At 43.2% G+C, this 27,827-nt stretch overlaps 1 protein-coding gene across 6 annotated transcripts in view; it reads right to left on the reverse strand.

The window, feature by feature from the left end:
* Window positions 1–6,976: 6,976 nt before the first annotated feature.
* THRB (thyroid hormone receptor beta) overlaps window positions 6,977–27,827 on the reverse strand; it is a gene marked incomplete at its 5' end in the record, with an annotated part of 266,876 nt that continues 246,025 nt past the window's right edge. For 5 of the 6 annotated variants that reach the window (XM_081159547.1, XM_081159546.1, XM_081159549.1 and 2 more), the window contains 5 exons: window positions 7,007–11,854; window positions 13,960–14,218; window positions 17,036–17,182; window positions 21,718–21,923; window positions 24,693–24,840. In XM_081159547.1, the coding sequence (XP_081015673.1) occupies window positions 11,613–11,854; window positions 13,960–14,218; window positions 17,036–17,182; window positions 21,718–21,923; window positions 24,693–24,840 (1,002 nt within the window). In that variant the 3' untranslated portion in view covers window positions 7,007–11,612. Of the gene's footprint in view, window positions 11,855–13,959; window positions 14,219–17,035; window positions 17,183–21,717; window positions 21,924–24,692; window positions 24,841–27,827 lie in introns of all 6 variants that reach the window. The other variant, XM_081159548.1, reaches the window with a different exon arrangement.

Here is a 27,827-nt window from a genome sequence, read left to right on the forward strand (position 1 = left end):
CTGAACCCCGAATCACTTTAGACTTCCTCGTGACCTCTCTGGATCTTTGGTTTCATCCACGTGCAGCGGGGGAAGCTCCTGTGGAACTTGATCATTGCATCAAGTAAGAAGATATATTCGATTCAGAGAAAACCTCAATCTCTTTTTGAAGGCCCAAATGTTAAAAAGACACTCGGAATTCATGTTAATGTGATTCACTGGAACGATTCTTTCTATTTGAATTCTCTGTTCATACAAAAGGACAAACTCATTACGTTCTCAAATGTCTCCAAGGAGGCTGGTGACAATCAAGTGCTAAGCTGGGGTGCTTCCATGTTTCTAATAAAAGCTGAGGGTAAAAACAATTTTTGACCCTTTTGACATCACTTATCTAAACACATTACTTATCAAAAACAATTATGGTTGTAGACCTTGGAGCAGAGCAATTGTCAGCTCCCAGAAGGCCTAGGGAAAATGTAAGCGTTAAGCCTCTTCAACCTGCCCCGTTCCTGCCTCTGCTATTGATCTTATGACTTTATACTCCTTTTGGGTTAACACTAGAGATCTTTGTCTGTAATTGAGTCTACATCGAAAGTTGAAAAAGTGATTAATATGCTTGTGTATCTCTGCATATAAAATTGCCTGTAAGGATGTTGATTCATCCAGATGTTAACCATGGTTGTCCCCTGGGCCACGGGATCACAGGCCATTTTTTTGGTATCCACACCTGAGCTTGGGTTACCTGAGGCGGAGGAGGAATTCTCTCTTCGCCCCTGGCTTTCCCTTGGCCTCACTCTTGGGTTGTTGCCTCCTTTGTGCTTACAGGCAGCACACACTTAGTTCTTCCTTGGTGCTGGTGGGTGGGGATTTGGTGGGGGAGAGGAAAGGGAAGGTGGCATACAAAAGCAACGGTGGGAGGGCCATCTTGGGCAGAATACTTTAAATATATCTTTATTGATTTCAGAGAGAGGAAAGGAGAGGGAGAGAGAGAGACAGAAACATCAATGATGAGAGAGTCATTGATTGAGCCCGCAACCCGGGCATGTGCCCTGACCGGGAATCGAACCCCGATCGTCTGGATCCCAGGTCGACGCTCAACCGCTGAGCCACACCGGGCCGGGCTTGGGCAGAATACTTTAAACTAGACAGTGGGCTCCAACACTTAATGACCTTTTTCATTAGACTTTTCAATATTCTTTGTGGTGAGCTTTAAAATTACCCTTGTAATGAAACTAAAAATTAAAAAAAATATTCAATAAAAATTTGTTGACTTCTGAGAATAAGTCATCAGAACCCCAAGGGACATTTGAGTTCAAGTTAAGAATATACTTCCTTTGATTCTCTGGGGTAAGTAGTTTTATTTCTATGTGCCAGAGACACCATAATTTTCCGAATTGTGGTGTTGCTCGCTTTCCCTTCCCACCCGTTTTCCTGTAAGTATGAGATATATTAGTGCACTTTTTCAGGGAGAGAGTTTAGTCTCATTTTGGAAAGAAAGAAGCCTGCACTTGGATGTCAAATGAAGGGATTCCTATGGATGATGAAGTTGATTGCAATCAAAATGTTTTTATGATAGGTTGGATGTCATCAATTCTTGTAAATATGTGATTTGTAATCACATATTTGGAGGAAAAAGTTGCACCAGCACATTTTTAGTCTTGCGTGTAATCCACAGTAATTTAGAGTGGTCAGAATCTAATCATGCCACTTTTGGTAGACATTCAGAATAAGCCATTGTTTTATCTCTAAAGCCTCATGAGGGACGCAAACAGAAGGAGCTGAGAGCTTCCAGCAGAACTCAATACAAACCCCCAGCCCTGACTATTTTAAGGCAACGGTCTGTCCATAGTATGCTTCTCATTCCCCATATACCTTTCCACAATGGACAACCATGCCTTTTGCTAATACCAATTAAATTAAATGATGTAGGAGAGGGGTTAATCCTTTACAATTTTTTTTTTAAAGTTCTGTTTTTTTCTCTAATCTAAGAATTGCTAGTGAAACATGTTAAACTGCTTTCTGGCTGTGTTTCTCGGCTACCTCATTACTCAAGCCAAGCTGATTAAGACTAATTTTGGTCAAAATAAATTCATGTCTGGGCACGCAACCAATGTGCAGGGTCTCAACCAGAGGGAATCAGATCGAGCTTCATGGTGTGACGGACACTCTTAATAATGACCTCAGTATTCAACATAATCTGGTGAATCAGTGGCAATGCAGTGTGTCAGACTCTCCTGGAATTTATTTGCTAATTTTTTTCTCACTTTAGAGTTGCTCTTTGATTCTGGCACGCCATTCTCTCTGGTAATGGTTTCAAATCAGCCTGTCTGATTCATGGCTGCCCAGAGAAGGTTTTCTCAGGAGCTAGTAGGATAATTGTTGGAAAAAAACATGGAGAGACAGATGGTAGACTTTATTTTACTGGCTCATCTGCTTTTGCAGGGACTGATACATTTTAAGTAAGGGGCACCAGAAGTTGCATTTAATTGTGTTTGATCTCACATTTCCTTGTGGAGAACCTACATTACAACACCAGCAAGAGCCTAAAACCTGAGCAAGTGCAGGGAGCTGGCCCCTGAGCCCATGACCATGATGTGACCTTGGGCTGGAGCAGATTAGATCTACGAGGCCATTTGCTTTGACACTTCTAGTCTTCTTACTACCTCATTGCCAGATGAGAGTTGAGTCTTTGCTTGGACACCTTGAGTGATGGGGAACTCTCTGTTTCCATGTTAGACAGTTTAACTGTGACATAATTCTTCCTTCTTTTGAGCTGATTATTGACTTCTGAGTAATTTCCATTTATTAATCCGGGCTATGCTCTTTGGAAGCAACACAGAACACATTGATTTCCTTTTCTACCTGGCAGGTATCTTGGACGTGAGCTAGAATACCATCTCAAGTCTTCCACAGGCTAAAAGTTTCCAAGTCCTTGAATGATTCCCATGTGAAAGGGACTGGGCCCTGGTTCACAGCCCTCTGAATTAGAGGCACTCAGAAGAGACAGCAGTAGTTTAAACTCGCTTAACGCACTTACATGGCACAAACAAATTGAATATGTAATACCAGGCTCATAAAAACAAAAGAGCCTTGTTAATTTGGTTTTAAAGGATAAAGCAAGAGTAGTGGCAGCAAAAGACCATCTCTCAGGTTTCCCATTCTTGTCCCAGGCAGCCTACCCTTAGGCCCAGGCCTTGTCTCTCTGTAGGCTGTTGACAAATGATTCTATCCTGGCCTTTTAAATAAAGTTGACCCACTCATTGCGTCACTCCCAACTTGGCTCATACATGCAAGGATTTCAAGATCAGAGGTTTCCAGAGCTCTGATAGAATTTAAGGATTTGCTTCCGGGACTTTGGGGTCTGGCTGAATGGGCAGATCCATTCATCCAGAGCCTTTTCTCTCCTTTCTCACATATTGGAGTCACATAGAGATATTGTTGATTGGAAAAATAGGTTCTGCAGCTGCAAGACCATTTGTCAACCAGGGCTATTTACCCCTTTCTCTCTTTTCCCCCCAGTCATCTCCAGGACATCTTTGATTTTACCACCCTAGTTCTGAGGCCATAGGTTGCATGCCTTACCAGGATTTTGTTATCCAATCATTTACTGCCCCTTATCACATAGGAAATACTGTAACGGGGGTGACTCAGGGAAGAGAGAGTAAAGAGATTAAAAGCTGGCAGTTTTTTTTTTGGATCTCTCATTAGCAGGAGGTGACGTCATCATCTTCTAATGATCTTGTTACCATTTGGCATTTTCTGTCTGCTGAATTTGTGAATGTAAAGTGGTGTCTGTGCTCCTATTTCTGATTGCTAGTGAGGGGGGATCTCTTTATATACTTCTTAGCTATTTGGGCTTCTCCTTTATGAATATTCTGTTTTTCTATTACATTTTATGTGTTTTTCTTGTTGACTTGGAAAAGCTACGTACATATTCCTGACATTAATCCGTGGCATTTGAGATACTGCAAAAATTGTAAAAAATTTTTCTCTAATACATCTGGGTTTGGTTACTAATATTTCGTTTAACACTTTTGCTGACTTCTTTTAATTGTGAGCAAGATTAAAACTTGGGGAAGAGAGGCTCTAATTGTTTTCTTGTGGAAAATTCCCCAAGGACCTTCAATTTACTAATTTATCCCAGTCTATGTGCAGTCTTCAGTAAATGTATCTATCAGATGTCAGCTAGAGCCTTCTCTTGAGAGCTAGGTGAGATTGCTTGGAAAAACTCATCTCTCAATTTTCTGATGCCAGATAAAGTAACCCCCAGAATTCTATGAATTCTTGGATACTTATATTATCAAGTTCCCCTTGGCTTTGGGTCTCTTCTTTTCCATATCAACACAGTAGCCAAATGGCTCCTTTCATTTGTTTCTATAAGAAATTAACCTGCACTATACATTTGCCAATTTTAAGTTGATATCTAAAGTTGAGGGGGTTCCAGCATGGTGTCACACCTTAAAACTTTGCTTCTGTCACCTTGTTTTCTTGTCGTCTCCCCAGTTCCTCAACCCTCATTGCTGTAAATTCTTTCCCTCCATTATGCAATTCTGCTCTCTCCAAACTTAACTACTCAGACCCCCAAATTCTCAGCAAAAGAAAATGTCCTCGTATTAGAGTGACACCTCTAGAAGCCAGCTGGGTTAGAAATAGGTCCTGCAAAGAGAAATTACTCCTTAATATTGCAACACCAATGAGTGGTTTTGCAGTAGATATAGTGAGAGGTGAGTAGCCTATTTTTCAGGATTCACGTATTTTTTTGCATTAGGATAGGTGAGCCTTTTCGGAAGGGGAAATGGTAAACATTTCCAGAGCAGAGTTGCCTTTTCTCTTTCTTCAGGGGCTAAGGCTTTATGCTGGTTTTATTAGTACAGGTTTAAAAAGAACACGGATCTGGGAACCTGATGTGCTCTGATGTTTCTCATCTGTGTGATGTTGGATAAGTTGCACACTCATTCTCCCCATTGCCAAGTGAGGATACTAACACCTACTTTAGAGGTTTGTTCGGAGGGTTAGAGGTAACATGGAGGGCCTAGAACGATTCCTGGCATAGAGCACTTGTTCATACATGGTGGACCATTATCATGAAATCCAGCTTGACAGTGAAGAACTCTAGAAGGCATCGCACACACCTGGCACTTCCTTTGGGATGACTGCTGGGACTCTTGAGTAGCAAGTAATTGATGAGTGGTATTTTTGTCAAAGTGCTGGAGAAAACAAAAGTGAGTTTTCAATCAGATTCTCACAAAGCAACTTACTTACCAGTCAATGATCTTTGATGGTCTTGGGTTCTTCACCTTTGGACATAATTTATTGTTAAAGACTCTATTTGGCTTTGACTTTAGGTAGTGAAAAGAAATCCTAAATTCTCTCTTCAAGGCTAAAAATACACGTAGAGGAAATCATATAATCATTAGATTTCAAATACACCTGAATATCTGTGGCAAATAAGACCGTAGCATTTTTCTAGGACTCAGGGTAGAACTGAAGAGTGTTTTCATACCTCTGTATCCATTAGGATCTGTGGGCACAGAATTTTCAAATTTACTCACTTGAAGATGGTTTATTCTATATGCATCTGCCTCCCACATTGCAATTAGAGTTATGTGAAAAGTAAAGAGAAAATAAAGAGGATGTTATCATTCTGTCCTGAAAGATGTGTGTTCATTACATCATCTGACTTCAGTTTTCATATGCATAAAGTGATTTCTTGGGGAAGGGAAATGTGTTCATTAGGGTGGACTTGAGAAGTACTTAATGTACAAAAAAGATAAATATAAAAGTTATACACAGTCTTTTGAATAGGGAATGGGGGGACTCAGAAAATAGTACTTGGAACTGATCTAGCCCAAGGAAATAATAAATGCTTGCTCCATCTTACCTGGACTTGCCTCTTTCATGAGCCAGGTAAGACATAATCAGACACTTTCTTTGGAAAGCGTTTATTTGGTTCATGTCCTGGCCAAATCATGCTGAGTATCTTCTGTGTCAAAGAGACTCCATTGCTGTACTAAAAATAAACGTGCTTTCAGACTTAACTTTTGGTGTGGACATTTGTTGCTTTTGCTTGCTTGCTGTTCCCTCCACTTCTTTCAGTAGCAAGACTTAGAGTTTTCTTTGAGGAATTATACCCTCCCCAACTCTTAGTCCTTAGTTTAGATGGGGCTGGTTATCCCTCTTTTTCCCACTTAGTTCCAGGATCAGAGGATTACTGTCAGAGCTAAACAACAAACCTGTCCTCCTTTGCCCAGGGGTTGGCTTGGGAATGGGCACATGACTCAGTTTGGGCCAATGAGGATTAGGCCCAGTATTTTTTACTGGAGCTGTGGGGAAAAGAAATTCTCTTTTCACTGGTTTGATGTTGTAAGGGTCATCTTAACGCTATAGGGGGCCACCACAAGATAAAAGGCTATGTGAGTATGAAGTCAACATGAAGAAAATTTCTACAGAGGAAAATCTACATAGAAAGATGACAAGAGGTACCTCCCGAAAATACTGAGTGGACGCCCAGATCTAGCCTTGCCTGAAGCTACCTTACCCCTGGATGTTCTAGATATGACAGTCAATAAGTTTTCTTCAGTTTTAAGCCAGTTTGACGTATGTCTTTGTCAATCATTACAGAAAGAGTCCTAACATGTGTTCAAGGCAATGGGAATTGAGATATATGTTGATAGGTGATGTTAACATAATTCCATTAATAATATTTTGAATGTTTTGAGATAAGGAGGTGAATATAGTCTTTGAGCTACAAAAAGTTAAGTCTTCCCTCCTTACTCCATGTCTGTGGCCCTCTCCCATGAGACTTGTATTTCACTCTTTCCTCTCCTGAGGAAATACCCCCCTCCCAAGGAAATATACTTATTTGAGCAGATGTTTATCAAACAAATGTCCTTCCATCCCTATTTCCCTCCCTTTGGAAGCAGCTGAGATGAGATGAGCAGGCAATACCATGCCGATTTAGAGAATAACATTTAAAGAAAGAGACAGGAAAGTATATCCATTATAAGCTTTTTCTTTTTTCTTTTTTAGAATTGAAGCTTATGACTTTATCTACGCCCACTATATTCATAATTACAATTTAATATCTGCATACAAAAGCTATGTAAAAATCCGTTTTTCCCAAATATACAAATTTTCTTTGTGGATAGTTTAAAACATTTTGATCACAGATTTCAACAGAGTTTTAGGCTGAAAAAAAATTACCAATCTAGCAATATCACTGAACACTGTTTGTAAAACACAGATCTTCTGAGGACCACCAAATTCTTCCTATCCTATAGCATTTTTCTGATTCTCAGGGCATGAAAACATGATGGGGGGAAAAAGTGTTTTCTCTGAAGACAGCATAGAGATCCTGTTTGGCTCTATCATTGAATGAAAATGTGAAGTTAATTGGGAAAACCCAAAGAAAAGTGGGGCAATGTCAGTTCATTCATGCCTTGATATCTTCTGTTTCAACAGTACACGTGTCATTAAATAAAGTGTCTTCCTTTGTCTTACATTGTGCTCCATAATTTACTTGAGTATTATCTGAATCCTGAGAAGGACAGAATTATGTTTGATTGTCTTGTGCATATGGTGGATCAGCTTGAACTGTGCAACAGAAAGCCACAAACAGCGTTTTACCTGCACGATATTGCTCTCGAAGGCAGCATTAATCAATGTGGACACACACTAGAAATGCACACTTTTTGCATTTGCAAACATGTATACAGCACAGTAAAAATTCTGTGATAAGGCCAAACCTTTTTCCCCCCTAGTCCTTTGTGTGTGTGTGTGTGTTTAATGTATTTTTTTTTTTTAAAGATTAAAGTAAAACGTTTCAATTGTAAAAAATACACACCGGGCAAATCCTTACCTGGATAATAAATATCTACATCACAGTACAATAAAATTTCTTCTCTATAAAATTTAAATATGGATTATAGTCTATCACTATCAAAAGAGACACTATGCTACTATTTCCATATTATTCAAATAACAGGAAAAATTATGAGCTTATTTTAGAACCTGATGCCGTAGCCTTTGGAAAGGGCAGAGAGATTCAAATGTCCGTAAGACTCTCCTTTTCGAAGAGGAACTGTGGCTTGGTTATTTACTTAAACTCAGTTTATGAAAAAGGTTTAGCCTTACAAATGCTGGCTACATTTCAAAAACCATAAGACTGATTTCATAATTTATGACTCATGCAGCAAAAGGTCAATATGACACAAATAGGTTAGAGTTCCACAGAGTAAGAATGTATCACCGAGGATGACATGCCTGGAGGGAGCTCAGCGGTTCTGAGGAGGCTGAGTTTGGGGGGCTTCGTGTTGAGGAGGGGCCGAGGCCTGCACACCTGTACTCGGAAGAGCTGCAAGGATGGCGTTGCTGGAGCAGAGCCAAGCCTGGTGCTCCACCCTGATGACAGCGTTGCAGGCCGGAGAGGTATCACCCGGACACAGGTGAGGGAGACATCACTGGGCTGAGGCGTCAACACAGCAAAGCGCATCATTGAGGACAGAGGCTCGTTTGACTAGAAAAAGCTCTGAGGTGGCACATGGTGTATTGAGCAGAATTGTAAAGAGGAAAAGATCTTACTTTTCTATTTCTGAAAATACTGCACATCTAAGTTGAAGAGCAAGTACACTTGAAGGTAACCAACACACACACACACACACACACACACACACACACACACACACACCACTCATCCACAAAAGTTAAGTGATTTATAAGTAAGCATCCCAGTAGTACAGTGTGGTCTCCTCTACTGGGATGTCTCCCCACTGTAAGGGCTTTCGATCAGGTCCACACTTGATTCAACAGTCAGGACAATATAAAAAAATGTTTTACAAAAATCCAGAGCAAATCCCTCCTGATTGAGTTTAATGAGATGGAGTCTTGAGATGCACTAAGTTCCTCAATCAGTTACAGAAGAAACGAGTCACCCTGACCACTAGGGTCATGACCCTTTGAGTTCTCATAGCCTTTCCTTTCAACCTGAAGTACATTAAGGCTTGTCTTCCTTAGCATAGACAAGATTTATAGATCAGCAGTTTGCCTGTTTAAGGCAATCATTTAAGAAGCTGAGGCTCAAACGTAAATTTACTTGGGGCTGGCTGGATTACTGTAGATATACCGGGCCGATTGGCCAATGCCCAATCATGGGTAATACACAAAGCATCTCAATTTCGCTTTAGATGAGGCTCTGTACTTACATTTGAGTCTGGGTGTGTCTAGTGGACAGGGGAATCTCTGTCAAACAAGTTGAGGAGACTTTCCTGGGAAGGCTTGATGCCCAAGGAGCCTGTGAACCGTCCAGTCCCCGCCTGCTGGCCTCCCTCTCATTGCTTTCTCAGGGAAACTTGCCCCACAGCGCACAGCTTCTCAGAATTACCCTGGAGCTAGAAGGTGACTAAGGGGTTACGTTTCAAAGAGAGTCAACAGAGGTTGCTGAGATGTTAACAAAGCAAAGATTTAAGGAGACTGGCTAGAGGCTGCCTAGGGAGAACAAAACCAAAAAACTCTCTGTAGATAGAGTCAAAGCAGGTGGTCTGCCCATGAACTTCATGTTTATACTTTCAGTCTCTCCACCTACTTCTTTCGTGTGGTTAGCAAGTTCCACAGCGATGCTCTTGCTTCCTTTCCCCCGAAGCCAGTATAATTGCATTAGTGCATAAAACATACACGTTTCTTCTCAGATCATTTCCAGTCCCACTTGGGATTTTCAATGCTGATTCTCTTCTGTTTCCAAGGCCGCCCTGCCTTTCTCTACATAGTTGATAAGTAGTGTGTCAAATTCTTATTTTGAACCAACACCAAATATACTTTCCACATCTGTTAAAAGGGCCATCATTTTTGTCTAACAAAGGAAGAAATTTGAACACAAAGGAAACCATCAAAAGAACCAAATTTTTCTTCTCTGAAATTAGTAGAGTATTAAGGATGGGAAGGAGTTTAGAGTTTATGACTTATCCACAAGGACCCAAGGTGAGAAAGCCAAGACCCAAATCTAACAAGGTCACAAATCTACCAGTTGACAGAGCACAAACTAGAACTCAGGCACCCTGACTTCCCGATCAGTTAAAAAAAAAATCTGACTTGGTTTTCAAAGTGACTTTCATTACTTTGTGTTTAGGTAAATCTCACTGATATGGCTTAGTGTCCCCAGTATTTCCAGGATAAGGCAGCACAAGGCAGGCTAAGGACTAGTGTTTATCTACCAAGCCCGTGAACAGTGAAATACATTCAGTTGCATGGGTACATTCTTTGCCCATTTTCTGATGCTGAAGTGATGCGGCATCACCATTTGTTTCCTGGGTACGAGCTACTCCAATGTTTGCGTTGGGTAGGGAAGGTGAGTGTACATGGTCATGGACATGGCCTGCAGGCGTTTTCTGTTGAATATCTCTCAGGGCAATGTTATAAGAGGGACAGAGAGGGTCAGAGGCTGGACCAGTCTTTGTTTAGTGATAGTCAAGCCACAGAGTCACAGGGACAGGAGACTAGGAAACATTGGTGAGTAGAGCAGAGAGCTTGAGGATCCAGGACCGGAAGGAAGCATCCTCAAACCATCAGTACATGAAGGGGGCTCTCAGATCACTGCGTTTCCTTCAACTTGGAATGTAACTGCACTAGTCTTGCCTCAGAATTCCTCCACAAGACTCAGATTTCAGCTCATGACCTCTCTTTGATTAGCAGATGTAATCCATAGGGAAATCTGTTGTCAGCTCAGCAAAGATGCAATCAGGATAAATAACTTTAGGAGTTTGGGAGATGATGGATCAGATGTCATTGGAAAATGACAACACTCTGTGAATAGGCTTAATTTCTATGGAAATGTTCTCTGAGTTGTAACTGTAAAAAGCCTCCCTACTATGAGGTAACACTATATGAATTTTTGGAAACTGTTGAGTCACTGACATTGATAAAGATTTCTAATTTCTTTGGGCTCAATGAAGAAAATGGTTTTCCTTGTTGGTCTCAATCAGTCAAATACTTGCATGTTGTTGAGTCACACCTTGTGTAACTTGAATTAAATCGTAAGATTATAAAAATTCCAGTGGAAAAACAGCTGATTTGGGGGACCAAATATTTCTGTACATTCCAAGTTAGGCTGCTGGGAGAGGAGGAAGAGTGCTGAAGACAGCATGCTCTAGGATTAAAAAAAACTGTTCACACCTTTCCTTAGAGAGCTGAAAGCCACATCTAACCAAAGCTGGTCTGTGTCCTGCCAACTTGAGCCCCGCAAAAATCTGATTGGATCAAGACGACCACATGATCTTGGTTTTAAGGCTTCTTTAGTCTTCTGCTGTGCCATTCTGCTTGCCAGAGTCTCTGACCAGGGACAGATGGGAGCTGGTGATGGCTTGGTGCTGGTGAATTAATGATGGTCCCCACCCCACCTCCACAGCTGTAAAAACGTCAAAGCATTCACATCAAAAGGACTGGAGGAAAAAAATGCAATAGTTACAAGTACCCGCATTCAAGGGGCAATTTCATCCATGTCTACGCCAAGGACTATCTCCCTTTACCCCTAAACAATCCCTCCCAACACGAAGAAACAAAGGAACAAATGAAAAAAGATCTAGGCAATGGAATGAAATGACACCCAGTAGTGCTGTAGGAATCATGAGAATGAAGTCAGCCGTCTAATCCTCGAACACTTCCAAGAAGAGCGGGGGAAAGAGTTCCGTGGGGCATTCCACCTTCATGTGCAGGAAGCGGCTGGCATGACAGGCTCCAATCATCCGCAGGTCCGTCACCTTCATCAGGAGTTTTGGCCAAAAGTGTGTCACGTGGTGTTTTCGGTAATTGATATAGTGTTCAAAGGCCAGCAGGAAACTATCCTGGTATTTTTCTATTCTCTCAACGCAGGCGAGTCCTGGGCGATCTGAGGGGACGCAAGAAGATGGATGTAACTCAGAGGGTGAGGAGGAGATGGTCTGTCTTGCCCGATTCAAGCCCTTTCATGTGAAAGTGAGCAGATCTGGGGACTTTCCAACTCCTAGGAGTGAGCACAGGTGCCACGTGAACTCTAGGGCATTGGGCACCAAGACACCAGGGCGGGGCAGAGCTGATCTGAAGAGGACCCATGCCAGGCAGGCCGAATGGGGAGGAACCCTTCAGTTAGGTGTTGGATAGAGTTTCGAGTCACATTCACATTTTCCCCCATTTCAACATATTCCCTTTATCTACCTTGCTCACATTATTTACTTAATCTGTTAAATTGACTCACTAAAGAGGAAACGTCATATTATTGAGTAAATAAAAATCCATTTACTGGGGGCGATAAATGGTGATGGAAGGGGACTTGGCTTGGGGTGGTGAATGCACAATACAATATACAGATGATGTGTTACAGAATTGTACATCTGAAAGCTATATTATTTTATTAACCAATGCACCCCAATAAATTCAATTAAAAATCCATTGCCATAAATAGAAGATAACCACAAAAATAAATGCACATCAAAAACTTTTATTAGCCCAGCCGGGCGTGGCTCAGCGGTTGAGTTTTGGCCTAGGATCCAGGCGATCGGGGTTCGATTCCCGGTCAGGGAACATGCCCGGGTTGTGGGCTCGATCCCCAGTCAGGGGCGTGCAGGAGGCAGCCAATCAATGACTCTCATCATTGATGTTTCTCTCTCTCTCTCTCTCTCCCCCTCTCCTTTCCTCTCTCTGAAATCAATAAAGATATATTTAAAAAAACAAAAAACCTTTATTACATTTTAGCTAAAGTTTCTTGCCAAAAACTGTCCTTGAGATCTGCTCTCTCTTTTTTAAAAAGGGAGCTTAGCCAGGCCAGAGTGGCTCAGTTGGTTGAGTGCCATCCCGTGCACTGAAAGGTTGCCAGTTCCACTCCTGGTCAGGGCGTGTACCTAGGTTGCAGGTTCGATCCCTGGGCAGGTTGAGTATGGGAGGCAACTGATCAATGTCTCTCACATTGATGTTTCTCTCTCTCTCTCTGTCTCTCTGTCTCTCTCTTTCTCTCTCAGCCCGTCCCCCCTCGGGGGGGGGGGAGGATTACAAAAAAAAAGGGAGGTTGGCAGGTGTTAGAGAGGCGTTAAAGACAAACTAGCATCCAACCGAATCCCTCTCTGTGCTGTATTTAGGAGATATAACCAGAAATAAAACTGTAAGAGAAACAGCTATCTCACTGTGATTCCCAGTTATTTAAAACTGTCTTTGTACCACTAAAATCTCACATCTCACCTAAAAATTACCTTGAATCTCCCTCTCCCTCCTCCAGGAATATAATTCCATTTACATAGTTCAATTTCTTTCTTTCTTTTAAAAAAATATATCTTCATTGATTCCAGAGAGAGGGAGGGCGAGGGGGAGAGAGAGGTAGAAACAGCAATGATGAGAGAGTCGTCATGGATCGGCTGCCTCCTGCACGAGCCCACAACCCGGGCATGTACCCAACCAGGAATCGAACCTCGATCTCCTAGGATCCTAGGTTGATGCTCAACCCCTGAGCCACGACGCTCAGCCGGGCCAATTTCTTTATTTTAAAGGACACTGAAGTCCAGAGAAGCTGGGGGTTCACTCAAGGTCACATAAGGAGTTCTTAGAAAAGTTACAAATTTCTACTGAAGAACTGAGGGCCCTAGTCCCCTGCTGGCTGTTGACTGGAGACTGCCCTCAGCTCTGAGAGGCCACCCACTTAAGTTCAAATTCATAGACAAATTTTAGCCTTCAGTCATGGTTTCCTCACCCAGAACTTAACCCAGGCAAGCTAGTGTCCACTGAAGGTGGACCATGTCATAGAATCTTGTAAATGGCTCCTTTGGTTCTCCCCACTATGCTGGGAGGCTGCAAAAAGCATAGACATCTGACGCCCTCCTTTAGTTTCCAGTCTGTTGGCAAACCCCCAATTGCTCCCTGGAGAGTGAGTTATGATTCGGAAGCTAACGAGGGATTAAAATATCACAGGATGATTTGAATTAGCAAAAAACTCTTTTGACACCCAGTAATGAGCCTGAGTACACTCACCTGAAGACATCAGCAGGACAGCCTGCAGGAGAGCTACTTCAGTGTCATCCAGGTTGAAAGAAGACAGCGACATGCCCAGGTCAAAGATGGCATCTGACACCACCCCAAGACCCCCATTTTTCAGCTGGCCCCGTGTCACTGCCATCTCCCCATTCAGGGTTAAAGTCTCACTTTCTGGGTCATAGCGCACAGCAGCGCGAAGGGACATGATCTCCATGCAGCAGCCTTTGAGGAGGATTATCTGGTCTTCACATGGCAGCTGGAAAGAACCGGCCCAAATCAGCAAAGAACCAGGGGACAAAGGTCAGTCAGGAGCAACACATGGCATCATAACAGCTTCCTACGATGTATACCAGTCCCGAACTCTTTGAGGATACACTCTTCGTGGCTTTTCCCTTCCTACTTGGCTCCAGACTTTAAACAATCATTTTTTTTGCTACTCCAAATTGGTTGTAATCTTCACCGACTTTAATCTCATAGTTTGCATTTCTTTTGTGAAAGATAGAGATCTACAACTGGTGTTACACTCACGCGTGAAACTGCTAATAGCCCCTAACTCTGGAGTTTGTATTATAACCCAACTAGCTGCTTGAGAGCTGGGTTTATGTTAAATTTACCAACACCTTTGCCTTACAGCTTCAATAATCAACAGATGACAACTGACAACTGTGCTTCTCTTTGTTTTCTGAAGTCCCTTACAGATGCCCATTACCCATGGGGCCCAGAGATGCCAAAGCTTTGCCCAATGTCGCCCAGTGAGTTAGGGGCAGAGGTGAGACCAGAATTCTGACTTCTGACTCCTAGGGTTTATACGCTCAGTACTTATGGCACCGGAATTACTCTACACTGTATCTTTTTGCCAATGTGGCAATCTCTTTTTCAGCTAATTTGGTTGCTTTATTAATCAGGATTTGTGATCATGTGATAACATTAATACCAAACTTTACAAAAGAACTTTGCTAAAAACATAATTAAAAAAAATCAGAGTTGTATTTTCTGAATGGGGAGAATGTTTAATTAAATGCCATTATCTAAATAGTTTGAAAGGCTATTAGCTACTGGGTGTTTTTTTATTATTTTTATGAACTGGGCATAGAGCCAAGATTTATGTGCATCACCTTATCCAATTTTCACAGCAGAGCATTGAGGGACATATCCTGCTTCCAATTTTATTTACAGGTGTGGAAATGCAGGCACTGAGAGGTGGAGGAACAGGCTGGGGGGGTGGCCACATGAAAGTTCTGTGAGCGAGGCTAGGATTTGAGCAGCTATATCTGTTAGAGACCAAGGCCAAAAGGAGAAGAGACACACACTCTTTGAAGTACTCTGGATGGGACTAGGTTTCTATAAACAATGGAAATGCAAAATTACACATAATTTCTATCTCTTCATTAAGCACGTACAAATTCTTTTTGGGAAATACTCTGGGCAACACCCTAAGTTCTATTTAGGTTATTATGTAAAACTAAAAGTAATACTACTAAATTACACTTAAAATACTGGGTATTTCATAGTTTTTACTAACTCAACCTACTCACTTTACCATATAATTTCATATTGCTTAGCTTTACACATATTTATTTGAAAAAGACTAAAATTGGCTCCAAAATGTCAGCAGTTTATCTCTTGGGGGTGTTACCATGAACCTTTACCTTTACTATGCTGTATAAATCTCCAATGAATATGGATTATTTTTGTAAACAGATGTTAATTTAAAAAAAAAGATGGTCAGAGGCATGAAATGCTCCACACCAAATACAGATGTAAGTCAGACTCCTCCAGGACTCATGGGCCCCACCACAGTGAAGCCGGGTAAGAGGGAGGCACACTCTCTCTCAGCTGGGTCTGGGCCTCAGACGCCTGTGTCCTGAAGCCACTGCTCTGTCCTTCTGGGTATGGCTTCTGTGGAGGCTCAGAAACAGGCAATGATAAATGTCTCCATCAGTGTCCGAGGTCTGTCGGACTCCACCTGGGTTCCCATGATTATAAACTCAAGAACACAAATGGTCTGGAAGCCAAGGTGGGACAGAGTCATTCCAGGTGAGGAAACTTGGCTTCTTTCTAGGTGGGACTAGATTCATGTATCACTGGGTGGCTTGGTTGAGAGGCTCACCACAGTACGTGGCCCTCTCTATCTGGTGTCCTTCTGGGTCCCCTTGGACATGTGAAGAGCAATAGACTGGCCCCTGATGGGTATTTTCAAAGGAAAAAATTATCCAGAAGACATAAGCAACCTCACATGATTCAAAAAAGAGGGTAGAGGCAGGACGGTAATGTAATGAATGAAGTAATAATAGTATTAACAGCTAAAATTTATGGAATACTTATGACCCAGGCACTATCCAAGCTCTAACTATCCCATTGCAACCTCTAAGAGGTAGATCCTATTATGATTCCCATTAAAGATGAGATAACCAAGGTCTGAAGACAGTTAATATCTAGGATTCTTGCCCATACAGCTGAGTGCCCAGCCCATGCTCTCAGCTACCACACGGCAGAACTGCTAATGTTAGAAATGAGTATCCCACAGGGCAAGTCTTTGGCCTCTGGTGGGTGAGCTCCTCACAGTGCCCTGAAGATGTGCCAAGAAAGGGTGACCTTATAAGGAAAGAGGGAGGGTTTAAGGGGATATTAAGATCTTTGCTCTGTGACTAAGACTCAAACCGTGGTCCCATGTATGGAGAAGTTAATCACTTCGACCTCAATGTTCCACATCTGTAAATGAAGTTAATTAAAGCTACCCTGCAGATCTGTTATAAAGATTGGTTTTAACGTGGGCAAACTTGAGCATGTAACTAGGACATCGTAGGTACTGAATAAATGCAAGTATTCCTGTCACCTTTCCCCATGGCTGAAGTTGGGTGGATGGCTAGGACCCTCATCGACCTAATGTGAACAAGCTAATGAATGGTGACTGAGGGCAGGGGGAGGGGACCACAAAAGTGCATTTTCATTTTGTACTGACATTGCTTTTGTAGGACTGTCACTACTAGTTGATATTCAATTATAAATAATACTCAGCATTCCTGGAACTAGATATGAAAAACAATGCAGAAGAAAAAAATCATTTCCTCACCTCACAAAACATAGGCAACTTTTTGGCAAAATCCACCACTCTGGTAATTGCTGGTGTGATGATTTTTGTAAAATGGCTGAAGGCTTCCAAGTCAACCTTTCCACCTTCTGGGGCGTTTACTATTGGTGCTTGTCCAATATCTTCTGGCTAACGAGGAGAGACAAGATAGGGTTAAATGACGAAGTTGAAGGCATCTTTATTTGTCCTCATTTGGATGTGGAAGGAAAATCTCTTCTGGACTGCCGGCCTGTGCAGTTCCCAGTTTTCACACAGTTTATTAACAAACTAGAGTTTTCCATGTATGTCTCTGAGCAAAGGTAATGTCTTGGCCATTGCTGTAATAGGCCCCCAGTGATACTGTTCACAGGACTGTTGCTGCAGAGAGAGAGAGAGAGGGAGGGAGAAACGAGGGATTTGGGTTCTACCTCGGAATGCACAAAGGGAAAGGGTGTCACTTACACCAGGTGACATAAATTCTAGGGCATCTTCAGAGCCTGCACATTCTGATGAGTGCGCGAGGCGGGCTCAGTGTGGGGAGTGAGGGAGAGGGCCCCCTGGAGGGGGAGTCCCGGCACACAGCAGCCTGTGGATTCACTCTTGCTTCTGATCCAGCCGTCGGGGTTCAACATCCTGTCTGCCTATAGGCTCCAGCTGGAGGCGGTCACTGTGGGTTGAGGGGGACGGTCTAGGCTGTCTATATGAACTGAGCTGTGTAAACTTGGCAAACCTTCCGGCAGAGTGGGGATTTCACTAGTATTCAGTGTCCCAAGGGCACTGCTCTGCTGTCTACTTGCCTAAGAACCACCCAGGGTCTCGCTGCTCAAAGGGTCGAGCAGCAGCGTGGGTGTCAGCTGGGGACTTCTTAGAAATGCAGAGTCTCAGCTCCCTCCTCAGACCTAGTCATGCAGAATTAGCATCGTAGCAGGTCCCCAGGTGGCTGTGCTGCCCTTAGGCTCCCAATGCCCGCTGCAGCTGTCTAGCTCCCTAGCTTGGAATTCAGTGACTGCCATGGTGTGGCCCCCCACGTATCTCCTGCTGTCACCAGTGCTTCCTGCAGGAACGGGCCTCGCCATTGCCCTTTCTTGTCGCTGTGATAATAACTACCATTTATCGGTGGCCTACCAGCGAGCCGGGCCCTTAGGCTCTCGCACAATTCCTATTGACTGAGGAGCAAAGACAGGCTCAGGGGGGGCTAGAACCATCCTTGAGGCCGGGACTCCACACAGTTATCTGCCAGGAGCCTCAGATCTCCCCACCCTTTGAGATTTGAGTGGACTGGAGAAAATGGGAAAATTACGTGATGGAAGTGCTTCTGGAAATAGTTGTACAGAGTGGCTTTAGAGTGATGAAAACCTGCATGGCTTTTGCAAAAGTGCCTATTTGCCAATGACTCTTATTTCTCAGCACAAATGTGGATGTGAAACCCAGGTCAAAGCACCAGTCTCTATTTCTGACTTGAGTCCTGGTCTTAGGGTAAAAAATGATGAAGCGGCTCCTTTTGGGAGAAAGTTACTTTCCCATTCCAGATAAAGGGATACTTCTAGCTTTTAGGACATATTTTAATCCCTTATGATGTATTACTATACTGTTATTAACATAATGCCCTACTCAAATTCTATTTCAGAACAAGATGGGCCATCACCACATAAAAATAAATGAAATAATATTCATAGCAATGTTGCAAGCAAAAAAAAAAAGGGGGGGGTGTCTCAGCTACATAGGAGACACAAATCCTAATATGTAGAAGCCTAATCAGGACATGGATACCATTTAGCAAAGCTGTCTTTAATGAAGGATTCCTAATGTCCTTGCAGGAATAATTCACCAACCAAAAGAGTGAAATTTTCATTCTGAGCATAAATGCTCAATCAAGGTCATCCTTCTGCAAGGTGTATTTGTAAATATGTATTTGTAACCTGGCTGAGATACAGGGCTTAACTGTACTGTCTCTGAGGATGGGCTGGTGGAACTGTATGTTCTGTTTAATAAATATTTATTGAGTTCTCTGTTCTGGTTATCTATTGCTGCGTAACAAACTACCCCAAAACTTAGTGGCTTAAAAACAACACATTTGTACTCTCTCTCAGAGTTCTGGGGATTGATTATCTCAGTTGGATGGCTCTCACTTGGGCTCCCTCATATAGTTGTCATCATATGGAACCAGAAGCTGGTGTCATCTGAAGGCTTCTTCACGAGGTCTCTTCACATGGCTAGCTTGGGCTTCCTCACAGCATGGTGGTCTCAGGGCAGTTAGCTTCCCTCAGGGAGACCAGGTGGCTTCCCCCTCCCAGATAAGCAAATGGAAACTACAAGGCTTCTAGTGACTCAGCCCGAGTAGTCACTCTGCCCAAGTTCACTGTTTAAAGGAATCATAGACCAAATTCAAGGGGAGAGAGAAATAGACTCTACCTCTCTATGAGAGAGAATGGGCTGTGTATACACGGAGGAAGGAATCTAATGTCAGCCAACTTGGAGAAGAGCTACCACAAATTTCAACCACATGTGTGATAGACCCTGGGACAATGCTAAATGGAACATGATCCCTTTGCCAAGGAGATGTAGGGGTGATCCCAGGCACAGAAGGGGATTGGCTGATAGAAATGAAGTTCACTGTAGAGACAGATGGGACAGTGGAAGCATTCCGATCCCTCCCAGCACCCCCCTCAGAAAAACATGGCCGGAAGAGTGGTTATTTGCATTTGGATCAAGAAGGGCAATTTCTTGAGTAGATCAAGCATCTGCAAAAGATACAGTCCATGCCAGCTCCACAGAGGGAACGCGAGATTGGTGGGTAAAACAGCTGCTCTGTAAATGTTACCCTCCTGAAGAAAACTCTTGTGCCTTGATAACCTTATGGCCCTGACAAAAAAAATAATGCAAATCATTCTTGCCACCAAATCATTCTTTGGTTCTTTCAATAGATGATCAGACTGATGAAGACTATTAAGAGCCTTTGGATTAAAGGTGCAGACCTCACTGGTTTTAATGACTAGAAATTGTGTTATCTTTGCTGAAGAGACCGTGAGGCATGAAGGGGTCTGATTATATTTTACCTTATAGAACTGGCTTCTGAGCTTTCAGATGCAGCTCAAATATTACCTCCTCAAAGAGATCCTTCTGATCAACCTGTTTAAAGAAGTGAAGTCTTTCCCACTTCCGACTCACGATCACTCTGTCCCATCACAATGTTTACTTCCTTCATTGCACTTAGCACTACCTGCATTTACCTTGCTCCTTTAACCCTTAATGTCTGTCTCCAGAGTGGTGCTGAGAAAGCAAGATCAAGGCACTAAGAGGCTTCCCCTCCAGAGACATGTCTTTTGAAGGCTCTTTGGGTTTGTGCAGGTGGCCAAGTTGCATAGTGTAGTGGTTTAGAGCACGGATCCTCAACTTACTAGTTGAGAGAGCCCCGGTAAGTTTCCTTAACTTCTCTGACTTGGTTCCTTCCTCTGTAAAATGGAGATATTAACCACATCTATCTACAGGGTTGGGGTAGGGAGTTAATGTATAGAAAGCACTTAAAATAGTACCTGCCATTGGTAAGGGCCATGGAGCATGTTTGCTAACATTATTGTTGGTAGAAGCCATCAACAAAGTGTGTTAGAACCTGCTCATTACCACAGTGAAAGTGATTGTTTGGAGGCAGGTGGATTATGGGTAAGCTTCTCCCCCCCTGCCAAATTTCCTTTCAGGTTGTTACACTGTTTTTATCACACACACACCCCAATCCCATTGCAATGGCGATGTTGAGGTACAAGGACAGTTATACCACTGCACCTTCTTGTTTGGGTGAGAATGTACTCTAATGTACCCTGGAGATACAAATAAACCCACAGAATGTCTGATGCCGGCTCAGTGAGATACTCATAAAGGATTCGTGTCATAAGCCATGAGCAGGGTCAGTCTCTGTGATGGTCAAACACCAGCTGGTGGTGGGATGGGTGGCCCACCTGGTGAGGTGGTGGAGGGCCTGGACTTGGAACCAGAAAACCTGAGTTGGCTCGTGGGCCTGGCTTAGCCACTTTTTAGCAGCATTAGCCACTTAAGGCCTTGGGCTTGGTTTGAATATCTGTAAAATGGGGACAGTAATTCCAGCCTCAAAGCATTGTGAAGTCCAAGGGAGAAATGAATGGGAAGGACTTTCACAATGGCTAGTTTTTAGAAAAACATCAAACATCAATATTACAAGGATCTAGAAAGGCCCATTTTCTCTACATGCTCCCTCTCTGCCCCCATCCCTACTGCGTCTTCCCATTGTCTTCCTGGACTTGAGATAATTTATTTTAAGCTAAACATTTTGACTTCTACTGACATAAAAATGTATTTGAGATATGGGACACTTTGTTCTAGGGGTAAAGAAAATATTTTGGAGTGGGTTTAGTGGACTAAGTATGCATGTAAATGGGCATCTGAGGGGAGAAATGAGTATAAAAGGGAAAGCCGGCAGGTAAATAATTTTTCTAATGAATCCATACCTGGCCTCACTAATAGAATTTAGTGATCTATAAACAGTAGCAATAGGAGGGACCTTTGTTCTCAGAGAGACCTCGATTCCAATCTTGGCTCTGTCATCACCTGACTTCTCAGAGCTGCAGTGTCCTTATCAATAAGATGGGCTGGTCACCTCGCACCCCAGGCTGTGGGGACTAAGTGAGCTGAGGTAGCTGAGCTGGGAGCCTCACCAGGAATTTCCGCTTCTGCTTCCAGTGGCTGCCTTGGGCATTGGTGGCCACGTGGGCTTCGGTGACGGTCTTGATGAGCTCCCACTCCTCGTCGGTGGGCTCCGGCTTGTGCCCGATGGATTTCTGCAGCTCCTCCCGCCGTCTCTTCTCCCGGTTCTCCTCAATCAGCTTCCGCTTTGCCAGCCGCTTGCTGTCATCCAGCACCACTGGGAGAGGGCGAGAGGGAGACAAGGCACAGCTACTCCCAGGCACATGGCCCACTGACGGCCCAGGGCCGCTGGGGCCCAGGTGGCTCGGTGGGGCCCTCGGGGTGGGTCACATTGGGGCGTTTCCTCCCTTGGCAGCAAACTGCCATTGACTAGCCATTGTCCACCATGAGCCCAGGTGCCAAGCTCCCAGTGCCTAGCCAGCTTTTCCAATCAAAGCCCTGGTGGGTGGACACCGGGCATCCCAATTCCACAGAAGGTGGCCCTAAGAACGAAGAGAGGTCCAATCTATCCTACCCACACGTTCCCAGATGACTCTGTCTAGCCAATCATCTGAATTCACTCTTCTGGTTTCTGTAACTCCTCTGCTTCCTCCAAACGGCTCTCAGTAAGAACTTCCTTGCTAAGAGAACTTGGGACGTTCAAGAGAAGTTCTGAGCAGTGACGGGACACTGACGATCCCTTCCTCCATCTCTCCACTAGCTCCCGTAAGGAATAACTGGAATGTGGGGGGCTGCTCTTGGGTTTCATAGGTGCTCACTTTGCATTACTCTCTACCTGGTCAACCCTTATTGATGGCAAAGGAGCCCAGGCTTTGTGATTTAGAAAAATCCAGGTTTGAATCCTGACACTACCACATTCTAGCTGTGTGACCTCTGGCAAGTTACTTAGTCTCTCTGAGCTTACATTTCTTCCTGTATAAAATGGGATCAATAATACCCACTTCACAGGATAGCTAATGTGACAATGTACTAAAAGTGCTCAGTAAATGTAGCCATGACGTTATCATTTACGCAGAAGGGAAATAAGAAGGGCAGGTAACAAGAAACCTATACTTCTGTGGTTAATTTCCCAGACCAAACCATTTTGCCAGACTCTGAGTAACTGTCAGTGGAATGGAAAGGCCAAGGTTTTACACTACAGAGTCGTAGTCTTTTAGGACTAAAAGGGACCGTGGATGTCATCTAGTCCAATGCTCTCTGTTCACAGAGGAGGACATTGGTCCAGAGAGATCATGACTTGCCTAAAGTCACACAGCAAGTTCATGGCAGAGCCAAGGCAAGACCCCAGGACTCCTGACTCCAGTCCTACAACATCATTGTCCTAGGGCCATTTCTTGATGAAGGTGTGACCCGGTAGGGAAAGAAAAGCAGCAACATAGCAGGAGGAAGAAAGCCAAAGGTGCTCAGTGAGTCGGCAAACAGAATGATCACCTTGATTTGATTAGATCATCAAGGTCAGGTGAGCACTGACCCGTGTGGGAAACCGGAATGAGCCCTGTTTGGTTACTGCAGTTCACTCATTGACGTGAGAAGAGGGAGGGAGCTTAATCATAACCCCATTTACCAAAAGCACCCACTGTGAGGGGGGATGGTTGCCCCTGACGTGCACGATCTAATTTAATCCTGAAAACAACCTGCGAAGTAGGTGATCGTTTCACAGAAGGGAAACCAGAGACAAACAACTCTGATGGTCACACAGCTAGTGAGTGGCAGATCTGGGACTCCAACAGTTTTTCAGTTTTCTAAAGCCTGAGCTCTTAAAATAATACCTCACCAGCAAATACGGTGCACTCAGAATGAATCCCCACCCAGCCTACATTCACACTGACCTTTTAAACCTCATAAACATTCATGTCTTTAAGTTCTCAATAAAACAATGAAATGGATACTTAATAAGAGTGACACATCTAAGTATTCGGTTCTAGGTTAGTCATTTCCACACATCTTTATCAGGCATATTGTTCATGGCTAAAAGCCTTTCAAAGATAAAGACAAAGAACACACTCAGCTGGAGGTGGGATTAACCTGAGATTTCCAGCCTAACACCCAAACACAACCCTCCCCCTTTTCAAGACTCCCCATTCTGTCTTCTTTAATGGGCAAGCCAGGACATTCCACAGATATTTTTGTTCTAGCCAGAGAACCTTGTTAAACACAGGGAAAAAAATTCCTTGTGCATTCCTTTTCTCTTTTTCTTCTTTTAAAACTAAAGGTTAGAATCCTTCATTGGTGTGCACAAAGCTTATGCCAGGAGAGATCATTAACCCCGATGCCTGGCAAAAGACAGGCCACAGGTTAAGAATGACATGGTTCTTATTTTATTAGTAGATTAATTAAAGTGGCTGGCGTAAATCCCCTCCGCAGTGTGGGGAGAAGAGACCCGAATGGCTGCTAATCTCGCCACCATATGCTGCGGTGCTTTGAAAACTGGGTAGGAAGACTTCAAGTTGGAATGTTTTTAAGGCTAAAAATATAGTAACCAACCAACAGCAGGGTGACTCATGCAGTAGCACTCAGCTTCACATTCTTCAGAAATTTCTGATCATGATGTTTTCTGCCAGTGCCCTGTCTCCAAAAATGGCCACAAACTAAATTCCTGTCTCTGCTTTTGAAAAAAGAGTAGGACTCACCCATGAGGCTCTTGCCACTTGAACGTTGTGTGTAAAATTAGACCTGACCAAGGTGAATGGACAAGACCTCTCATTTTTAATCTCCGTTGCAGACCGAGTATTGCTAACAGTCTTGCAAGCATGATACGGGTAATTTAACTGCTTTCTCTCATCCATCAGCTGGATACCTTCAGAATTAGGAGCTGATAAAGGAGGGGTAAGGTGGAAACCACCCAGCAATGACTGTGGGAATGCTGGGTGCCTTCCTCTGTCCACATGGGTTCCTGTTTGCTTTTCTGCCTGGCTGATCTCCTTGAACCAAACCTTTCCCCAATCAACACCCCTTGAATATAAAGCAAAGGAAGAACATTACTTACAATCTGTTGCCATGCCAACATAGATGCATTTTTTAAAGCGACATTCCTGGCACTGGTTTCGTGTAACTTTGTCTATGACACATTTCCCTTCATATTTACAGGAATAGGATGGATGGAGATTTTTCTGAATGGTTCTTCTAAAGAAACCCTACATGAAAAAGAAAGATCCAAGACAACAGTTTCATATTTTCTAGAAATACATGACTCCAGAATCTTGCGTCCACATAGCTGTGATGGATTGTTTTGGACCTTACCTGTGTATGGGCCTGTAGATCTACTTATTCAAATACAGGGCAATCGGATCGAAGTGAATCTAAAGAATTCTAAACCTGAGCTGAAGAAGATGTCACAGGACTACAGAGTTAACATCTTTTTGGCATTTATTCAAGGAAAAGAGGCTAATGGAAAAACCTAGTGTTCGCTTTTATTTTTCTAAATGTTGAGTAATATAAATAAATTATATTATTTAATTTCATAGAGAGCCATAATTATGCTTCTCAGTTAAGCTATGAAGAGATTTGCCGTACTTTATACTGGATAATAAAAGAGCTGGATACTTGCAATACATTGCTGTCATAATTTAATCATTTAGAATTTAAATGGCTATAACTGCCTGTAGAGATTTAGTTTAATTCTTATTTTTGACCTTTGAGATGGCCAGCCAGCTCAGATCATCTTTGAAACAACAGTACTTGGGGAGCAGAACATGTCAGGTTCCCTACCAAATATTTCCCATAGCTCATTGCGTTGGGGTTTTCCCCTGCATCACACTCCTTTATTCACTATCTGTAGACATGCACCCGGCCTTCAATGCTTCTTCCTTTCTTTCGGCATGGGAGGGCGCCACTGCTAAGCTTTCTGAGGATACCATTTAGTTCCAGGCTTAGGTGGCTTATGTAACACTCTCAAAGGTATGTTCTACTAGAACCTGATATTTAAGTCTTGGCAAATATACTTCCATATTGCAGGAATTGACAATGGCAGAAGCACTTATTGTGAGGGGCACGTTGCAAATTGCTGCACACAGGTCTTCTGTCTCTTCTACAACCTCATGAAGTAGGTATTCGACATCTCCATTGGGGTTAAAACACTAAGCCTCAGACAAGATAAATCACTTGTGCAAAGTCACGTGGTAAGTACATGCTGGACCTTGGCCTGGAACCCTGGAGTTGGACTCCAAATCTTATTTACTTAATTACCTATATGATATAAACGGAATCCAATTTTACTGTATTAAATGTTTTAGATGAATAGATTATAACAGTCCCCTCCCACCCACCCCTCAAAAACACAAAACCCTTCACTTCAGTAGAATAGCAAGATAAAACACCTGTCAAAGGATGTTGTCAACTAAAGCTTAAGGGGGACCTCTAACTTGGTTACATAAATGAGGGGACTGAAGTAACAGATTTCAACGAATCTGTTTAACTTTTCTTGGCTTTGGTTATGTACATATGCCACTTGCACATTTCTCACTCAGACACAAGAGCTCTTCCTCATAAAGGAAAGGTCGAAGGTAGGATTTGATACTGGGCAAAGGGCACTAGAGTGGAAAAATGGGAGTGATAACTGAAACGAGTGCACTTGATTTTGGGACATGTGAGCAAAACACTTATCATTTCTATTGTTCCAGTTCTAACAGAAAAATGGTCATATTGTATTTGGGTTTTGCATCCTTAAACACTTGAGTCCATTAGTTTGAGTGATGTTGATTCACTGAATCCATGAGGGGCAGCTGTTTGGCAGGTCGGCAGTGCGTCCCTGGGTCTTCAAGGTGGGTCAATCCTGCCGAAGCATGACTGTCTGGGCAGAAAGATAAGCTTCCCTGGGAACCTCCCTCCTCGACTTCTGTGACCCTCTGTCCAATCCACCCTTCAAGGGTTACCCCTGCCTGGAGGGGAAAGAAACCAGGAGATTCCAGGCAAGATGTATGTCAGAGACAGGAAGGAGGGGATGGGTGGCATGCTTCCTTCTGGAGGAGGCAAACTGTCCCTGGAGGTGCAGATGCCAAAGCCCAGGGCAGCCAGTGAGAATGGGGACGTGCTGCTGTGAGCACAGGACAGTCGCTGCTCTAGCTGAAGTGAGGGAGGCCCTTTTCTCACCCGTACTCGGACGCTGACTCATTCTGGGGGGCCGAGAGAATACTCTTGTGTCTGGTATACCACACCTCTCGACAACACTAAGGAGAGGTGTGATATACCAGACACAGAGTAACGTTCGTTTTTCCAAAAAGGCTACTCTGTGAATTTTTAAATGGAACAATGCAAGAATTTACACTTTGCTTATTTAAAAAAAAGTGTTGAGGTAGCAGGCTCTGCTAGTCACCGTGCCACCTTCTCTGTGGCTTATTCCGATGGCTTTTCTTGGCGACTTCCTAGACCAAATCCTTTTTAAGATGCTGGCCTCCCCTAAGCTATAAGAAAAGTCTATTTTGACACGTGATGAGGGGCCACTTCATTTGACCAAATGTAAAGATGCTAGGTTTCTTAACTCTAAAAAGTGACAAAGTTAAGTTCCAGAAGTGAATTGGGATAGAAAATATTTCATAGTTGACTTATAAAAAAATTTTTTGAGGTGAGCTGACAAAAGGGATGTTCCTGCTACTGAATAAAGACACGTTATACGTCAGCATCAGATGTGTTTCCCTGCATTTTGAGAAGACCTGGATCCATTGCTTAGCGGCCTGAGACCATGCTAAGTGTCACCATCTGAGTTCAATATTTGGGCAACGGTTAAAAAAGCTTTCGTTCTTGCTTAAAAACATGACTTATTGCCCTGGCGGGTGTTGCTCAGTGGTTAGAGCGTCAGGTTCAATTCTAGGTCAAGGGTATGTACTTGGGTTGCAGGTTTGAACCCCAGCTTCTTTTGGGGTACCAATCGATGTGTCTCTCTCACATAGATGTTTCTCTCTCACTCTCTCTCCTCCTCCCTCCCTTCCACTCTCTCTAAAAATCAATGGTAAAAATATCCTCGGGTGAAGATTAACCAAAAAAAAAAAAAAAAAGACTTATTGTGGGGCACTGCCAACATTTGTTCTACAAAAGATGCATAAAAACTGGCCCATCAAAACAGATAAAACATCTCCAGATGATTTCCACTGTCTTCAGGGCAAAAATGGCCAAAAACGATTCTCCC

Source organism: Miniopterus schreibersii (genome assembly GCF_964146895.1).
Source record: "Miniopterus schreibersii genome assembly, chromosome: 15".
Classification (NCBI taxonomy): domain Eukaryota; kingdom Metazoa; phylum Chordata; class Mammalia; order Chiroptera; family Miniopteridae; genus Miniopterus; species Miniopterus schreibersii.